This window comes from Panthera uncia, chromosome D1 (genome assembly GCF_023721935.1).
Source record: "Panthera uncia isolate 11264 chromosome D1, Puncia_PCG_1.0, whole genome shotgun sequence".
NCBI classification, from domain to species: domain Eukaryota; kingdom Metazoa; phylum Chordata; class Mammalia; order Carnivora; family Felidae; genus Panthera; species Panthera uncia.
The window spans coordinates 89,759,046-89,776,483 of record NC_064808.1 but is presented as its reverse complement, the minus strand read 5'-3'; the positions used below and the strand labels follow the sequence as shown (position 1 = coordinate 89,776,483).

General features: G+C 53.5%; 1 protein-coding gene across 3 annotated transcripts in view; it reads left to right on the top strand.

Moving 5' to 3' along the window:
* SLC37A2 (solute carrier family 37 member 2) overlaps positions 1-15,052 on the top strand; it is a 31,437-nt gene extending 16,385 nt beyond the window's left edge. For 2 of the 3 annotated variants that reach the window (XM_049654964.1, XM_049654949.1), the window contains exons 2-18: positions 1,358-1,439; positions 1,894-1,987; positions 2,119-2,197; positions 3,919-4,054; positions 4,475-4,551; positions 5,450-5,616; positions 6,217-6,260; positions 6,570-6,722; positions 7,066-7,156; positions 8,492-8,554; positions 8,869-8,954; positions 9,467-9,515; positions 9,722-9,795; positions 10,084-10,162; positions 10,306-10,403; positions 10,692-10,756; positions 12,512-15,052. In XM_049654964.1, coding sequence (XP_049510921.1) covers positions 1,410-1,439; positions 1,894-1,987; positions 2,119-2,197; positions 3,919-4,054; positions 4,475-4,551; positions 5,450-5,616; positions 6,217-6,260; positions 6,570-6,722; positions 7,066-7,156; positions 8,492-8,554; positions 8,869-8,954; positions 9,467-9,515; positions 9,722-9,795; positions 10,084-10,162; positions 10,306-10,403; positions 10,692-10,756; positions 12,512-12,527 — 1,401 coding nt within the window. In that variant the 5' untranslated portion in view covers positions 1,358-1,409 and the 3' untranslated portion in view covers positions 12,528-15,052. The remainder of the gene's footprint in view (positions 1-1,357; positions 1,440-1,893; positions 1,988-2,118; positions 2,198-3,918; positions 4,055-4,474; positions 4,552-5,449; positions 5,617-6,216; positions 6,261-6,569; positions 6,723-7,065; positions 7,157-8,491; positions 8,555-8,868; positions 8,955-9,466; positions 9,516-9,721; positions 9,796-10,083; positions 10,163-10,305; positions 10,404-10,691; positions 10,757-12,511) is intronic. The other variant, XM_049654956.1, reaches the window with a different exon arrangement.
* Positions 15,053-17,438: the final 2,386 nt, after the last annotated feature.

Sequence of the window (17,438 nt, the reverse complement as noted above, 5' to 3'; positions counted from 1 at the left end):
ATAGTTGGAACTTCACTCTTAGCAGAACGGAGAGCCACTGAAAAAATGTGTAGCCAGGTGACAGAGGGTGTGTAACTACATTCTCTTCAGAAGATACACTGTGAGGTAGTGGAGAGAACGGAGTCAGAGAACCCAGGTAGGCAGCTCAAGTCCAGGGTGAGGTAAGAAGGGTCCTGGGAGCCCAACCTAAATTCAGGTTCTTCTGAAATTCCCTTGTATTTCACAAGCGGTAGCCTTCATGACATGTTTGGGGGAAGTGAGTTTGGGGTTTGGAGGCAGATCTCTAAAGACGGCAGAGTAAGCCTCCGGTGTCCTGCCCTTCGGGTTCATGGAACTGAGGGATGGAAAGGGCTTCAGGGCCCCTCCCACCCTTCCCCACCCTTCTCCATGAGATCGTGAATAAACCAAGGCTCTGGCTCTTTCCTAATGTCTAGCCTTTTCTCCTGGGTTGGGGGTCCGTTTTGAGGTCTATTTTCCAAGTACTTCCTGGCTCCTGGTGGCTGACTCAGCTCAGCTGATGCTCTGCTAGGGGCGCAGACGCTGACTCAGGAGGACCTCGAGGCCCTTTTCCCAGGCTCTCAGGAGAAGGGCAGTGGCCGGACGTGTGGTGGAAACTTCAGTGGTGCCTGGATGAACTGTTCTTTCCATTCCAGACCGGTCCTTGGGATGAGAAGTGGGGGTAGGAGAGGGTACATGTGGTGTGTGAGCCACAGATGGAAAGAATGATCCTTCTGTCCAGTGGGATAGACCAGACCGGGCCTGGGAAGAGGACGTGGATTGTGTCACCAGATTTCCCACTTTTGGCTACTGCCCTAACTGGACTGCAGCAGGTGCTGTCTCTGCTGTGTTCAAGGGTTGAGAGGAGTTGAGCTCACTTTAGAGACAGACCTTCTCCAGTGTCAGCCTCCCACCTGCTCCCACCATTTCTGGTATTGTTATTAAAAACAATTCTACTTCGCTGCCACCATGTCTCATACAGACAGACACAGAGGCGTCCTGACCTTGGCGAGGTTAAAGGATAATAGAGGTGTGGGGGGTGACAAGAATTGGGGGTGGGGGGAGGGGGCAGGCGTAACTTGTGTTGTCTAGGGTGCTGGTACTGAGCCAGCTCTGCTGAAGAGCCTCAGGAGTTGGGACCAGAGAGATAGGGCTCCCTGAGTGCCCTGGACCCCAGGCATCTGTTCCTACCCTCCCCTTGGCCTCTGTCCAAGGAACTGTCTGGAGGGGAGACTGAAGGTAGAGAGTTGGTGGTGCTGAGGCCCTGGAGTTGCCAGAGCAAGTCCCGTGGGGATACCGTGTCTGAGCTTCTGGCTGAGGCCAACTTCCTGCTGACCCAGATGCCTGCCTTTTCCTGCAGGTTCCGAGGCTTCATCCTGCTACTCACCTTCTTCATTTATACCTGTTATCACATGTCCAGGAAGCCCATCAGTGTCGTCAAGGTGAGGCTGGCCTGGTGGTAAGGAAGAATGCAGGAGATGCTGGGCCCCAGCTGAAATAAACTCTGGTAGAATGGTCTGGAACTTGGCCCATAACCATCCTTATTCCTTCAACCATAGTCAGGAGACGACCCCTTCCCATGGCCACGCCCCATTCTCAGTAGTTATTCTTCCTATGGAACTTACCCTGTGTGTTCCTTTTGACAGCAGTGTTGCTGGCTGTGGGTGGAATGAGAGGGCAGGGACCCTGGGCTCTATGGGCTCTGCTCATAGACTCCTCTTCCCCTTCACTGAGGGCCTGATGTGGCCACTTGGCCTATAACCAGTCACGGGAAGCAGGATGTCATGCCAGCCGAAGGAGCATGGAGCCCAGTGGGGAGACAGTGGTGCTGGTGTGGTTGGGGAGGCAGATTGCTTGCTGATGACCCCTGACCCACGCATCCTATTGCCTTTTCAGAGCCGTCTGCACCAGAACTGCTCGGAGCTGATCAAGCCCATTAATGACAGCCACAGTCTCAACGACACTACGTGGTGCGACTGGGCTCCCTTTGGTACGAACAGGGCAAGTTGCTCTTCCCCACTCCCCAGCTCCCCTCCCCAGGAAGAGTTTGTCCAGTGCCGGTAAGGACTTCTTGCAGGGGCAGCCAAGCACCAGCTTTCTGTCTCTGCCATCTGTTTTCAGACAAGAACAACTACAAGGAGTTACTGGGGGCCGTGGACAATGCCTTCCTTGTGGCCTATGCCATCGGCATGTTTATCAGGTAAGAGACTGGCAGAGCCTGTGACTGTCCCCGAGTCAGGGGGGATCAGAGCTGCTGCCTCCCCTTGACGAACCTGTAGGCAGCAGGGTTGAAGTGAAAAAGCCGATGCCCCCCCCCCCCCAGGTGGAAATGAGACCAAGACTTGGGCACATACCACCAACCCCTGGCCATCTTCATTTCCTTACCATGGTCACCCGGCCTCCTCCGTCACCTGGCAGACAGACTCTTCTTTTCCTCGAAAGTCTTTCCTGGATGCTCCTTCTGAGGTTATTCTCTCAGATGACAGTGGTGGTGGTGTGGCTGGACAAATACGGCTTGTCCTGAACTGGGATCCTTCAAAGGTAGCCCTGCACACAGAGATGGCAAGGAATACCACTCTCCTGTCCTGGGCCTAAATTAGCCCAACGAGCGTGGCTTTTACATAGCAATCCTGGTGTTTGTTGCCAGGGACCAAAGATGAAAAGGTAGGGTACTGCTTTCCAAAGGCTCACAGCCTAATGGAGGTGCCCAACTCATCAGCAGCTGGTTACAAACCAGTATGGTGGCTCTCTGAGGGAGGTGGCTACAGGCCGATCTGGGGCTCAGGGGTAGTCACCTCATGCCAGCTGGGATTAGAGAAGAGGGGTTAGGGAAGACTTCTGGAAGGAGATGATACTGAGGAAGAGCAGTGGAGAAGTAGCTGGGCAGAAGGACTAGCATGGGCAAAGAAAGGCAGGTGGGAAACAGCACGATCTGACTGGGGGTGTACTCCTAAGAGCTTTAATAACAGAGTAAAATTTGAAGCAGTGGCAGGAGATGGGGCTGAAGAGGCTGAAGGGGCACACATGGCTATTGTGTGCCAGATGCGGGCACAGGAGAGCCATTGAAGGTGGTACCCAGGGGTGTCATGTTCGGATATAGCCAGATATTTCCGACAGATCATTCTGCGCATGATGGAAGATAGTACAGATGGAGGACGAGACTGAAGGCCTGCTCGCTCACACTTAGGAACAGATTTGACAATGGCCCAGATGAGCTTTGAGAAGTTGAGTTAGAACAGCAGTAATAGAGCTGAAGAGAGCTGATGTCCTGGAGAACTATTTAAGAGGTAGGGTCTTGGAGGCTGAATTGCGAGGCATGGGAGGGGAGGCAGGAAGCAGGAAGCTCCATGGTCTCTGGCTGGAGAGGCTCAAGATACTCACTCAGAAGAGGGGCTCACTCAGAAGATACTCACTCACCACACTCACTCAGAAGAGGGGCTCAGGCCAAGGGACTGAGTGGGGAAGGAGGAGGGAGAGTTCAGAGTGTTGAGTTGCAGATGTTTTGGGGGTACCCAAGTTAAGATGTCCAGAAGGCACCTGGGTGTGATCCTGCAGGGTGAGAGATCAGGATGGAAAATATGTGGTTGGAGCTATTTTATATCTAGGTGGTAGTTACAACCATAAAACTGATGCAGGAAACTGTGCCCCAGGGAAAGTAAATGTCCAGTGGTGAGCCGAGGGGAGCGAGGGGAGGAGGCCACGGAGACACTTCAAGGAGCATGTTCAGCAGTGGCAGCTAAGGCAGGGAAGTCCAGTGAGCGGAAGCCGGAGAGCATCCCTGGCGTGTGGCAGGCAACACAGAGGTCATTGGTGGTCACCTGGGCCAGAGCTGTGTCAGTGGTGTGGCGGGGGAGGAAGTATGTGGCAGAGGTGAGGAGTGCAGATGGTGACTAACCACAAATCCTACTCTCTCTTCTCCAGCGGGATTTTTGGGGAGCGGCTCCCCCTCCGTTATTACCTTTCAGCTGGAATGCTGCTCAGTGGCCTCTTCACCTCACTCTTTGGCCTAGGATATTTCTGGAACATCCACATGCTCTGGTACTTTGTGCTCATCCAGGTACGAGCCTCCATCTTGCATTCAGACCTCCGCTCCATCATGGGAAGGATTGCGGAGGCTGCTAGTCCTTCCCAGACACCCCCAGGTGGTGGCAGATTTGGGCTGGGGATAACTTCTTCACAGCCCAGTGCTCCTCTGTTGAGCCTTGGGGTCCTACTTCCCACTTCTCAGGATCACACAGATCCTCCCTAAGTCTGCACTGAGCACTACCCCGAGGTCCCTGAGATGCCTGAGGGGCTCGGTCTCTGCAGGGAAGGATCTTGGGCCAGAGGAGAAACCAACCTGTGGCATTAGGGTGTGTGTGAGGGAAGAGGGCACTTGCAGTGCGGGCCGTGGAGGCCCCTTGGCCTGGGAGGGGTCAGAGCTGGGAGTTTGCTGCCCGGCCCAGGCCTGTCCCACTAACTTCTGGTCTCCCTGCAGATCTGTAATGGGCTTGTCCAGACCACAGGCTGGCCCTCTGTGGTGACCTGCGTTGGCAACTGGTTCGGGAAGGGGAAGTGAGTGTGGCGAGGGAGGAGGAGAGGGGGGTTACCCTGGGAGGGCTGCGGGGAGTGAGGAGGTCACTCACGGTCCCGGTATAATTTCAGGGAGAAGGGTTAGAACCTTGTGTCTGTCTTGCTGACTTTCACGTTTAGTCACATTTGGTGACTAAAAAGCAGTGCTGATTTGCTCCTTGATAAGGTTTTAATCCATAAAAACAGGCGACCTTAGTTATGCTTTCGCCTCATAACAGACAAATTCTCATCTTGCATGAAGATAAAAATGGAGACTGTTAAAACTTTATTATTGTTGTTGTTGTTATTATTTTGTACTTGAACTGGCTTTCGTGCAAAAAAAAAAAAAAAAAAAATGTTGCTTTAGAGCAGAGAGATTGTCCAGCTCAGCTCTACCGACATTCGGGCCTGGATCATTCTTTGCTGTGGGGCCACCTGACACACTGTAGGGGGTTTAGCAGTACCTACCCACTAGATGCCAGTAGCACACCTGGGGCTGGGCCAGTGCAAAATCTCCAGACTTTGCCAATGTCCCCTGGAGGCAGAGTGACCCTGGTGGAGGACCAGCAGCCATAGGATAAGGGGGTGGGGGTGGGGGTGGGGGGCTTGATGTCCTCAGGACAGGGAGAGCTCCATGTGGAAGCCCCTGCGTGTGCTGCCTCTGGTTGCTGGCAGAGGGGAGCAGGACCCCAGGCCTTGCTGTCACTTGCTTGACACTAGGCAAGCCTTCCGCCTCCTCCCTGACTGGTTGTCTTTGGGCTTGGAGGCTGGAGGCAGCCAGCGTTTTGCACTTGGCCAGGGCAGTTGTGATGAACCCTGTGCTTCTCTGACTTATTATTTATTTATTTATTTATTTACTCTCCTCCCCTTCCTTTCCCCGCCATTGCTCCCTCCCCTCCAGGCGGGGGCTTATCATGGGCATCTGGAACTCACACACGTCTGTGGGCAACATCCTGGGCTCCCTGATCGCTGGCATCTGGGTGAATGAGCAGTGGGGCCTGTCGTTTGTGGTGCCTGGCATCATCACCGCTGCTATGGGTGTCATCACCTTCCTCTTCCTGATCGAATGTGAGCGGACCCCTCCCTCCCCACAGGGCTCAGAACTGAGCCTCCCACTTCTCCTCTCGGGGTCTGAGAGAAGGCAGCTGGCTCGAGGGGGAGGATTACTGGTCGTGGAGCTGGAGGATCTGTATGTGGCCCGGGACAGACAACCTCTCTGGACCTCAGTTTTCTCATTTGTAAATTAAGAATAATAGCATCTACTTCCTAGGGCTAGGGGTTGGTTAAGGTGTCAGTGAGACGTGCAGTTGGGACGCACGGCCTGTAGTTGTGCTCGGCAAGTGCCAGCTGACTCTGAAGTGTGAGAAGGGGAGAGTGGGGGTGATGGGACACTCCCCATCCGCTGTCCTCTTCCCCATTCCCTGTCCTCTTCCCCATTCCCTGACAGCCTTCGGAGACAGAGCTAGGCCGGGCAGGGTGGCCACTTTGTAGCAAGAGAACGGAAGTCCTCAAGGCAGTAGTGACCCAGGTGGTTGTTAGGGGAGCCAGGCCTAGAATGTGTCTCTCGAGCCTGGGTTGCAGGCTCCCTCGCGCTGGGAAGTAGACTGGCCACCTTAGGGAGCGGGGGCTGGCCCGCCAGGAAGCTTCTTAGCGGGTTGTTTTTTTCAGACCCCGAAGATGTGGACTGCACGCCTCCTCAGCACCACACGAGTGTGAGTGCCCCCAGCCCGACCCCCACCTTGCCAATCCATCCTCAGAGACAGGTCCCAGAGGGGACTAGGGAGTTGGAGGAGGGGCTCGTGCACCCACGAGCTCAGTGGGTTACCTCACGGGCTCAGTGTCAGGCCCTCAGGTTGGCTCCCCGACAGCCTGATTGGGCCTCGCCGGATGGTAGTTCAGTCCAGGAGAGGGGCGCGTACCTCTTCCAGCCTGGGAACCCCTACCTCTCACGTGGCTTATACCTCCAGCTGGTGGGAGGCGGTACGCAAATGTGCTCACAGCAAGGGCTCATCTCTGTTCAGGATGGGTTGGAAGAGAACCAGCACAACCCTGAGGACCTTGGGAGTGGTCCCTACACTAACAAGGAGAGCAGCCTGGAGACCCCTGCCAGATGCTCCAAGGAGCCAAGCGCTCAGCCTGCCGCCATCAGCTTCCTCGGGGCGCTCCGGATCCCGGTGAGAAGCTTGCGGGATGGAGGGAAGAGAGAGGCTCTCTAGATTTCTCTGCTGGATGTCAGGAGATGGGGGGACGCTCGGGGTGACCTATGGCTTCCAGAATTTCTTTACATGAGATGCTTAGGGTGAATAGCCAACTTGGGGGGAGTAACATGGGAGGCTTGCCTTGACACAGCACTGGAGCATAGGCACATCGCTTTTACTGGGATTGGATGGAGGTGTACTTGAGGTTGCTTTGTGGCTAAGCGGTGGCAGCCCTGGGGTGCTGAGCCAGCCCCTGGGGCTACCCTGGGCCAGGGATCTCTTGTATCTCTTCCCTCATGCCTTCTGTTATGCTCTCTAGGGTGTGGTCGAGTTCTCTTTGTGTCTGCTCTTTGCCAAGCTGGTCAGTTACACCTTCCTCTACTGGCTGCCCCTCTACATCTTCAATGTGGGTAAGTAAAGGGGAAGAAGAGGTGAGGATGGGGGTCTCTGAGGAGGCCAAGGCCATCTTTGGCAGGGAGAGGAAACCTGTCATGGGATGTGCGTGACTCCAGAGTATGGGCAGGATGTCTGCTGAACCTCTCGTAGGGCAAAAGGAGACTTAAAAAAAAATTTGGTTAAGTAGGAAGTTAGACCTTGTACACAGCCTCGGAGACCCCAATGCCAGCCACCTCTCTTCCTTGGAGATTAGGAACACCCAAGTTTTATTCTGTAATCCTGCCTAACTTCTCTAGCCTTAAGTACAGGAGCACCCACCTCAGGCCTGCTTGGCTCCCAGATGAGTGGATAGATGGTGCTAGGAAGGATCTGCCTTTGAATGCCTCCCCAAACCCCAGGAAGAGGGCCTAGTGAGCTACCCACCGCCTGCTCTTCTCACCCCAGGGGCTGCCGGGAGCCTCCTGGGATGGATGGCTTGTGCCTGGGTCAGCTGCACTGCCCTCCTCTGGGCCCCCTCTCCCCTGCCCCTGACCGCAGAGCCCTGCAGGGCTGAGGCCCTCTGCTCCAGGGCTTTGCTGCTCCCTCCAAGCCCTGTGGGAGGGCCAAGGCTGCTTTACATGCACCGTACTTGCTCTGAACGGGATGCTGCAAGGCCAGATTATGCAAGGCCAAATCCCAGCTCATATCTTGCCCAACAGCCCTGTCATAGGGCCTCTCTCAAAGATAGAAGTAGAGCATCAGGGTGGCTCCGTGGACACTGTGACTCTTTGTTTTGTGGCCTTGTATGAGTCAACCTTGAGGGTTAAGCTACAACTCAAGCTTCTGGACATTCCTTTTTCTAATCCTAGGACAAGGGCTAAGACCTGAGGTCCCCATTTGCCTGTGAGTCTCCTTCCTGGCTCTGTTTATTAGCAGAGGCCTCAAATGGGTGGGAAGGCTCTTGGCAGGGGAGGCCGGTTGTTCAGGAGCAGAGCAGGAATGTGGCTGGTTGAGCTGCGGCTCAGTGAGAGTTGTGTCCCCAGGGTAAAAGTGGCCCAGTGGGACAGGGTTCTTATGGGCCAGATCCCAGTGCTTTCAGGGGAAGGCTTTTCCAAGGGGTCAAGGCCAACCTGCAGGGGGAGAAGGAATTACAGGATGGGATGGAGGGGCAGAAAGGGTATCCAGTCCAAAAGTGCTGCAAATTTACTTGTGACCCTGGCCAATGACTTCCCCGTGAGTCTTCACTCCTTCATCTGAAAAAGGAGGAAGTGGACCGAATCAGGTGCTCTATAGGGGTTCTTATGGCAGTGGCACTCCAGGACGTTTGCTCCGAGCCCCCAGGTCTGACCACATGTTTGTATTTTGCATAGCTCATTTCAATGCCAAACAGGCTGGGGACCTGTCTACCCTCTTCGATGTTGGTGGCATCATGGGTAAGGCCCTTCCCTGTTCTGCCTCAGGCTTCATTCTCCTTTTCTCTTGTGGGGGTGCAGAAGGACGGAACAGGGCCAATGCGACATGACCTGGGCAGCTCCTGCCCAGTTGGGTGGCCCTAAGAAAGTTGGCTCTTGAGTTTGATCTTCTCATGAGCAATGGGTGCCAGGAGGGCTTGAGAGGGGGAAGCTCTGTTGGTTCTGGATGCCCAAGCTAGCACCAGGTAGAGGATGGGGCAAAGCTTGGGGTGCCATGTAGTGGGAGGCTGTGGCCATACCTGGGGCAGCAACGTGTGAGTTGGTTTGTGTTCTAGGCGGCATCATGGCGGGGCTCATCTCTGACTACACCAATGGCAGGGCCACCACCTGCTGCATCATGCTGATCTTGGCTGCCCCCATGGTGTGTATAACCTCAAGAGTGAAGCACATGTGCTCACGTGGACTCGTGCGGGCTGTTGAAATGTGTGCACACCCGGGCATTTATGCACACGCCTGTCTCTTTGCGTGTGTGTCCATCCTTGTGCACACCCAGGGGCGGGGGAGAAGCCAGGGTGAACACAGGAAAGAGATTTGGAATGAGAATTTTGGAAAGGGATTAATGACGACTTGGTCTTGGTGGAGAAAGGGGAGGCCAGCTGCTAAAGTTCTTGGTCAAGGAGAGTATAGGAAATTAAGGTTAGGTAAGAGAGAAATCTTTGTGAAAAAAGGGGCAACAGTATATTACCATGTGTTGGACCCTCCATCCCTGGGACATTTAAAGACCAAGAGGTCTGGGTTCGAGAAAGAAAAGGAGTAAGGTGACCTCTGAGGTTCCCTGGCAGGAGGGAGTGTGCCAGACTTCTGGGCTCCATCTAACCCAGGCAGCCCATGAGGAAGCCTGGACGTGACTGTCTCTCCCCTGTCCCCTCCCAGATGTTCCTGTATAACTTCATTGGTCAGAGTGGGATTATCAACTCCATAGGTGAGGGCGTGAATTCAAGTCCTGGCAGCCCACAGGAAAAGCATTGCATTGGGGACCCCAGGAAGCTGGCTTGGGGACATCGGTGGGAGGCACAGGGAAGTGGAGGTTCTCAGCCTGATGTCTGGAGGGGGTGGTCTCACCTTCTTTGGGGCTGGGGCTGGTGGCGGTCCCTCATCCCTAACCAGCTGTCTCTGTTACTGCCTCAGTAATGCTGATCATCTGTGGGGCCTTGGTCAATGGCCCTTATGCGCTCATCACCACTGCAGTCTCTGCTGACCTGGTAAGCGGGCTGCCCCCCTGGGGCCGGGGACGACTCTGGGGGCTTGGTCAGGGCCTGGGGGCTCCAGATCCATTTCTCAACATCCCTACCCCCTCCCAGTGCACAGAGATCCTGGCATATGAGATCTTCAAAGTCCTTCAGAATCTGCCATCGGCCCCTGGCCTTTTCTCTCAACTCCAAGCCCAATTGCTGCCTTTCCCCAAGTTAGCCCCACTCCCAGCCCTGGTCCTGCCTGGTGCTGCCTCTCCATTTGGGCCTCCCCGCTCCATTCTCATTCTCTCTCCCCAGGGAACTCACCAGAGCCTGAAAGGCAACGCAAAGGCACTTTCCACCGTCACGGCCATCATCGACGGCACTGGGTCCATAGGTCTGTGACTCTAGCTTTTGGCTCCTGGCAGCTGAGCCCTGAGCCTTGTTTTTAGCACATTTCTTAGAATGCTGCCCACAGGTGGGCAGGGAGGTTCAGGGCCCCTTGTTGGGTTCCCTTCTCTGACATTGTGTTCTTTGCAGGTGCGGCTCTGGGGCCCCTCCTGGCTGGCCTTATTTCACCCACAGGCTGGAACAATGTCTTCTACATGCTCATCTCTGCCGACATCCTGGCCTGCTTGGTACGAGTTCTTGGGGTACACACATGGGCACTGGTGGGAGTGAATGTCCTGTCCTGCCAGGCTAGAACCCGGGAGGTCCAAATCGTTGGCCGTGAGGGGCTCTGGAACATGAGAACAGCTGCCTTTCACTCAGAACCACTTTCCTCCCATGAGTGAGCCCCTGCCAGGTGAAACTGTGCCCACACCCTTCCTTCCTGCCAGCCCCCTGGTCACCTAGCACCGGGGACTAACCATGTGTTCATTGCTAATATTTCCCTCCCTTCCCTTGGGTACTCGAACTCCCCACAGCTCCTCTGCCGGTTGGTGTACAAAGAGATCCTAGCCTGGAAGTCATCCCTGGGCAGAGACAGAGGGTGAGTCCTCCAGACAGCTATAGCTGTATCCCCAACCTTACCTCTTGTGGGCATTAAAACCAGTGCTCTGGTGCTCAGCACCCAGTCTGAGTCCACCTGTAGCCCAGAGTGGAGCCAGACCCTGGATGTGCTCCGTGGCCCCCCCACCCCTACCTCCAACCCTGCTAATGTGTCCTCTGTTGTCCCCATATGTCTCCATAGCTCTAGTCTGGCCCTAACCCACCCGCGATAGTATTTTCCTCAAGTCCCATGACTTTTGTGAGTATTTTCTTCAAGTCGGTGACTAATGTGCCATTAGAATGGGGCCTGCATGCAAATCCTCTCTCCTCCACTGTGATTTTTCCAACTTCCTTTTTGTTTTTCTTGGGGGCCAACTCCAAAGACTCTCTCTCCGAGCAGAGCATGGTGCTTGGGATCTGTTTCCTAAGGAGCCTGAGCTGCCATAGAGGTTGGCAGACTCCTCTCCTTAGGGCTTTGGATGTACCCCGAGGACAGAGGCAGGATCCAGGGAAATAGTTTTCCCTCTGAACTCGGACTCTGAGCCGTACGTACCTCCTGAAGTTCAGAAACCGAGATCATCTGGCCCCTCTGCCTGGGGTGTACAGAAAAAAGCAACTACCAATCAAAGCCTCTGGGAGAAAATTCCGATCAAGTCTCGGTGGCTGGCCTGGTGTGTTCTCTTTGTACTGCCCAGTGGTGGCGGGTGTGGAGGCCGCACAGATAGGCTAGTGGCTGAGGCAGAGGCAGCAAGAGGTTGGGCCGTGTGCTGGTGCTGAGGGTAATGCTCTCTCTGGCCTTTCTGGCTCTCCTTTTGAGCAGGAGGCTCTGGCTAATGAGCTGGCCGGAGCCGTGGACCTGGTCCTAGATGGTAAATGTGTGGAAGAAGCCCCTGGGGTCATGGTGACCAGCATCGTCTCTGGGGAAGCACTCCCACTTAAGGATGGCATCTTCCAGGTTCAGGGGGAGAGGAACTGAGAGCAGGAGGCATTAGCAGAGTATCTATCTGCCTGCCCTGGAGGAAGGGGCAGGGGATCGGTGCTCCTCCCTTCTGCCTTCCCCAGGCCAGGCTGAGGGGAGGCTGGGAGAGGAAGAAGGAAGCAGGAAAGGGGGATGAATACTTGGTAAGCATCTGCTCTGTGCCTGGAACTGAGTCTGACTTCAGACATCCCCACTTATCTCTCAGCAACCGTGAGGTTGGTTCTCTGATCTCTCGATGAGAGGCTCAGAACTCATGGAATGTGCGTAAGGCCTTCAGCTTGTCCCAGCAGAGTCTGCTTTGCTCTGTACTGCTGCCATCCTAGGCTGGGCCTTGTCTGCAGAAGGCCAGTGTGTGGGGGAGCGGAGGAACGTACTAGGGTAGAGGGAGCACTGGGCCTAGAACCAGAAATCCCTGGGCAATCCTGACTTCTCTGCTCACTTTCATTTATAAGACCTTGGGCGTATCCTCTGAGCCTCCACATCCTTATGTGTATAACATGGAGATGCTTATCCCTAAATACCCAACAAGATGGATAGGAGGCTGCGATGAGACGGGATATGTGATACTGCTTTGTAAAACTGTCAGATGTGGTACAAACATTGTAAGGTTTTCGCTATTATCCTGGCTTGCTGAAGAGGTGAGAGGGCTCCCTAATGGTAGAGAATAGGGATGAGAGGCAATTATTAAGGGACCCTACAAACCCATCTTCCCTGCTCCGACCATTGGCTTATTAACCTGTGCCTCACTTTCTCTTCCACTGCCCCTCTCTCCTGCAGGTATAAAGAAATATGAGGCCTTGATTGGAAGAGAGGCACGGAGGGCCCCAGCTGATTCCCAAAGAGCTCTCCCCCTCCTGCCACCGGGGGCAAGACTATGGAAACTGCCAGCGATGGCTGATGGAAGCCTCTTGACCTAACACCAGCCAGCCCACAGGGCTGCTAAGGGGCTAGGCGATTCTCCATGGGAAGGGACCGCCAACATGGGGAATGGAAGACTCAAGGGCCTGCGCTCTGGAAGCCGCAAGCAGAAAGGATGGGGATCAGAGCTGAGCGGTGTCTCCAGCTTGCTAAGGGGAGGATATGCTCAGACTCTAGCTTGTTCAGATTCCAAGACCGAAGGCAGAGGGTTGACATGGACCAAGGCTTGGCAAAGGTGTGTTCTCCTTCCCGTGTTCAGTTTGAACCTCTGTGACCAGCCTGTACCTGTCGGTGGGTTTCTGACCCTGTTTCGGAGCTGCCCAGCCTCACTTGGCTTCTTTATCCACCAGCCGGTTTTCTCGTGTATTCCCCCACGTTGGAACCTCTTCTCCCTTGCATTTGATTCTGTCTCTAACTCCTGACCTGAGTCGATTAAAGTGTTACTGCTATATCCTCCGGGGCCAGGACTAGGGAGACGCAAGGGAGGTGCCAATGGTGCAAAAGTTAGGGAGGCATCACTCTTGGGCTTGGGCCTGGGCCTGTGCCGCCCTGGAGAGTGAAGGCCTCCCTTGCCTCAGTCTCCTGCCAGCCCTCTGCGTCCCCAGGGGAAGAGCAAACACCAGTGCAGTGCTGGGGAGGGAGGGAGGCATGACTGAAAACACCAGCGTGTGGATGGTAGTTGCAGAGTGCTCACTGCTTGCTAGCCCTACTCCAGGAACGGAGCAGACGGTGGACACAGAGCAAGGACTTCTGCCCTGAGCACAGGCACCAGCGCGACGAGACTAGCAGGAAAGAAGGCTGCGTGGTTCATTCCCGCAGCTGTCACATGTGTAGATGCCTGGAGCTCTCTGCAGCCTGCCTTTTCTCCCCCATGTTCCCCATGTACTTATCCCAGCCCCCCCCCCCCCCCGCCCCAATCCTGGAATGCTGCCTGCCAGGCCAGCTCTTGGCATTTCTCCCTGTCCTCCGGAGCCACCCATCAGCACAGTACAGATTCCTGTTGCCCACTGTGCCTGTGCTCGCCCTTATTAGGGCCTGGCCCAGTCGCATGGGTTGTTGGGGTCCTGGGACCACGGGGTTCGTGTACTGGGGCTGCTTACAGCGGGCATTCCCTGGGGAGATGCTCATGGCCACACTGATGACCCGCCAGTCAAATGGGGAGCTGGAGCCACATACCAGGTACAGCTGTCACATTCACTGGGACGCCTGGGCCAGGGCAGCACTGAGATAGGTGGCGCCCACTGCTGCGGTGACACACCGGTAAGCCTTCGACTTGCCTGCCGCTCACCCTGACTTGGAGCCAGTCAGGGACCTTGTCCTCGGGAGCCCCAGGGCCAGGCCTTACGTCCAGCATTCTCAGATGCTTCTTTCAGAGCAGACGCTAGATGGTGCCACCATCCCCCGGCAAAGCCTGGCATGGGCCACACACCGTTCCTGCTTCCAGATGGGGAGGCGGGAGCAGAGGGTGCTTCGTTAGCCAACTTTCGGCCTTCTTTCCACCGCACCAGGTCGGGGTAGGAGTCCTGGGAGACCTCCTCTGGTGGTGGGGGACTTCCGCTTCCCCGGCCCCACCACTGGCTACCTTTAAGCCTGTGTCCTCATGGAGAGAAAATAGTCCTACCCTTGCCTACCTCGAAGGACTGGTGTGAAGGGAGAGGAGTCAGTTGTCAACACACTCCGCCCCCCCCCCCCCAGGAGCTTGTCTGGGGGAGGGGTAAGTGAGAAATATGAAAACAATAGGAGAAAAACACTGGAGGTAGTGACTGGAGCGGAGACATCCCTCCCTATGCCTGAAGGGAGAGGGGCCGGAGGGTGGGTGATCCCGGGGCAGGAGGAAAGAATGTGTAAGGTGTCAGAAGGAGGAATGCCTGGGACTTGGGCAGGTGGTCAGTTTGATGAGGTCTGGAGGGGACCTGGAAGAGGAAGGGAGTTAATGCCAATATAGAGCAAGCCCCTACAAGTGCAGCATGGGGACTGGAAAAGAAACAAGAGGTGCCAGCTGGTGCCTGGGCCCAGGGTAGGCATGGCACCCGCGATCAGCAGAAGGCTTGTGGAGCTCAACGCCTGGCTCAGAAATGAGGACTTGGGCTGTGGGAGGGAGTTTGGGGGAAACACCAAAGGTGGAAAAACCCCAGCCCTGAGATCTGTCCCTCTGCCCTCGTCTCCCAGGTCCCAGGTTCCCTGCCCTGCTTCAGCTCTGTGCTCGGACCCGTTCCCCCGCAAGCCTGCTACCTGCCTTCTCTCTGGGCCTCAGCACTCACTTGGGGCTAATGCAGGAGCATTACGTTAATTAGTTATTCATTTAATTTAACTTCACATTTGGTCTCAATTAAGCTTAAAGTGTTCTTCCTTATAGATGTTACAATAGCACTTGTAATTAAAAAGCAATAACTCTTTGCATTTCTCCTTTAGAGAGCCATTGGGAGGCTGGGGTGGTGTGTGGTTGGGGGGGGGGGGGGGGGGGAAAGAAGTAATGAAAAGAAAGGGAACCCTTGGCACTCTGAGGCTTTCAGCAAGACTGAAGTTGGGGGAAAGGAGACTCAACACATCATGGATGTGGGGTGGGGGCCCTGGGGACCAGAGAGTGCTCCTGGAGATAAGGGGGCAGTGAGGTGGGGAGGGTGGAAGGAAGCGATCCTTAGACATAGAGGGTGGGGCCTGATATTCTGTGGCTGGCAGAACAATGCCCCCGCCCCCAAAGATGCTCACAGCCTAATTCCGGGCCCGCGAATATGTTAAGTGCAGATGTGATTAAGGACCATGAGATGGGGAGACTATGCTGGATTATCAGGGTGCGCTCCTTAATCAATCAAAGAGGCAGGCAGGAGTGTCGTCGGATTAGAAGATGCTGGCTCTGAAGACAGAGAAGGGTATACTGGTGCAGGAGTGTGGGCAGCCTCTAGACACTAGAAAAGGAAAGGAAATGGGATTCTCCCCGAGAGCCTCCAAAACCTTTATATTAGCCTCGTGAAACCTATTTCAGATTTCTGATCTCCCAAACTGTACAATAATAAATCTGTATTCTTCAAAACTGCCAAGTTGGTGGTAATTTGTTACTACAGCAGTAGGAAGTTATTACGTGTTCCCAGTGTAAAACTGGGACATCAATTTGAAGACAGAAAAACCAAAGAAATCCCCAAAGATTAAAAGAAAACAAGTGGAGGGGATGGCTATGTAGCATTTAGGTACAGCATAAACGCTACCCACGTTAACTACCCTGAGTTCTTCTGAAGGCAGGGCCTGTACTAAATGCACATTCTTCAGGATTCCCAACATGATGTGATGAATACCAGAAAAAGAAACTTTCTTGTTCTGTGGTGTTGGGCCCAGATTTTGATCCCTGTCATTTCTTCGGTCCCAAGAAACTGAGACAAGAAGGGTGTGTGTTGGGGTGGGGTTGGGGGCTGGGGTTCTGGAAACTTTTTTCCTTGAGTAAACAGCAACCACCAATAATGATGTTAGAAAGAGAGATCAAGAAACAAATACATTCTTGGTTTGTGGCTTTGATTCTTCCAGTGGCGCTTCTGAAAACCAACCCAAGTATCAAACATTCCAGTGGACCGTGCTTAAGAGAGAGATGGCTGTGTGTGTCCTTGAAAACTCCATCTATGGGCTGCTCCACTGAATCTCTCTCTCAGCCACTGAGGAGCCAAGTCCAACAGGGCAAAGACCCACCAAAAACACAGGGTGGATGAGAGCACTTGTCTGTGAGGTCCTGTGTAGCTTTTGTCTCTTTGTCTCGGACTCTTGCCCAATCTTAAGATTCTGGGTTTTCCACTAGACTCAGTTGCTGCTTTTTTGGTATTTCTATCAACTGGATTTACATCACTTGACCTTGGTCCCTCGTTTTTCTTTATTTTTATTTTATGGAGCAAGATAGTGTAATATAAAGTATGTAAAAGCTTAGACTGGAGCCAAACCATCTGATTTGAAATCCTGACTCCTATTTAACCTTGAGCTAAGTGACCTCAAGCAAATCACCTCACCACTCTGTACCCTGTCCCCATCTATGTAATGGGGATAGTAAGAGTACCTACCTCATAGGGTTGCTTATGAGGATGACTTAATATTTACAAAGCATTTAGGAAAATGCTTAGAACACATTTGGTAAATATAATGAAAATTGTGATTTCAGCCTGTGAGGAATAGAATATTTCCAAGCATTGGGATGGAAACAGAGAATAAAGATTGAACCCTATGAACTATGAAATCCTGTCCAACCTTGACTTTTTGTGCTCCTGTGAGGATAATCAACACTTCATTTCCATACCGTTTCCACATCTGGAAACTTGCTCCTATGTGACAACAGCCAAATACTTAAAGGTTTAAGCCAAGAAGTTATGACAAAATATTTATTATTCATACTGTAGATGTTAACTAGAGATTCTTTAATGAAAGTTTTACCTTTTTTAGACACGGGTTAGGGAAAAGATGGGTACCAAGAGCTAAAAAAAATAATATTAACCAATGTAGAAACAAGGAGTTGTTTGACAGCCAAAAATGATCTTTAAGTTATCTGAAGAGGGAGATGTCAGGAATCCCCATGTCAAGTTTGAGCCCCACTAACTAGGGAAACTTTTAAAATCACTTTCACCTCTCTGCCTGTTGCTCTTCCGTAAAATAATTGCAGCAGGTTTCTTTACATGTTGAATAAAAATCAAAGTAAAATAAAAATTCTTCAACTGAAGCAGCAACGAAATGGTTGATGGAACAGTTTATGTCTTAGAGAAGTTCTAGAACAAGACATGGATTGCTTTATGTTAGAATAAAAACATTGGGTCACCTG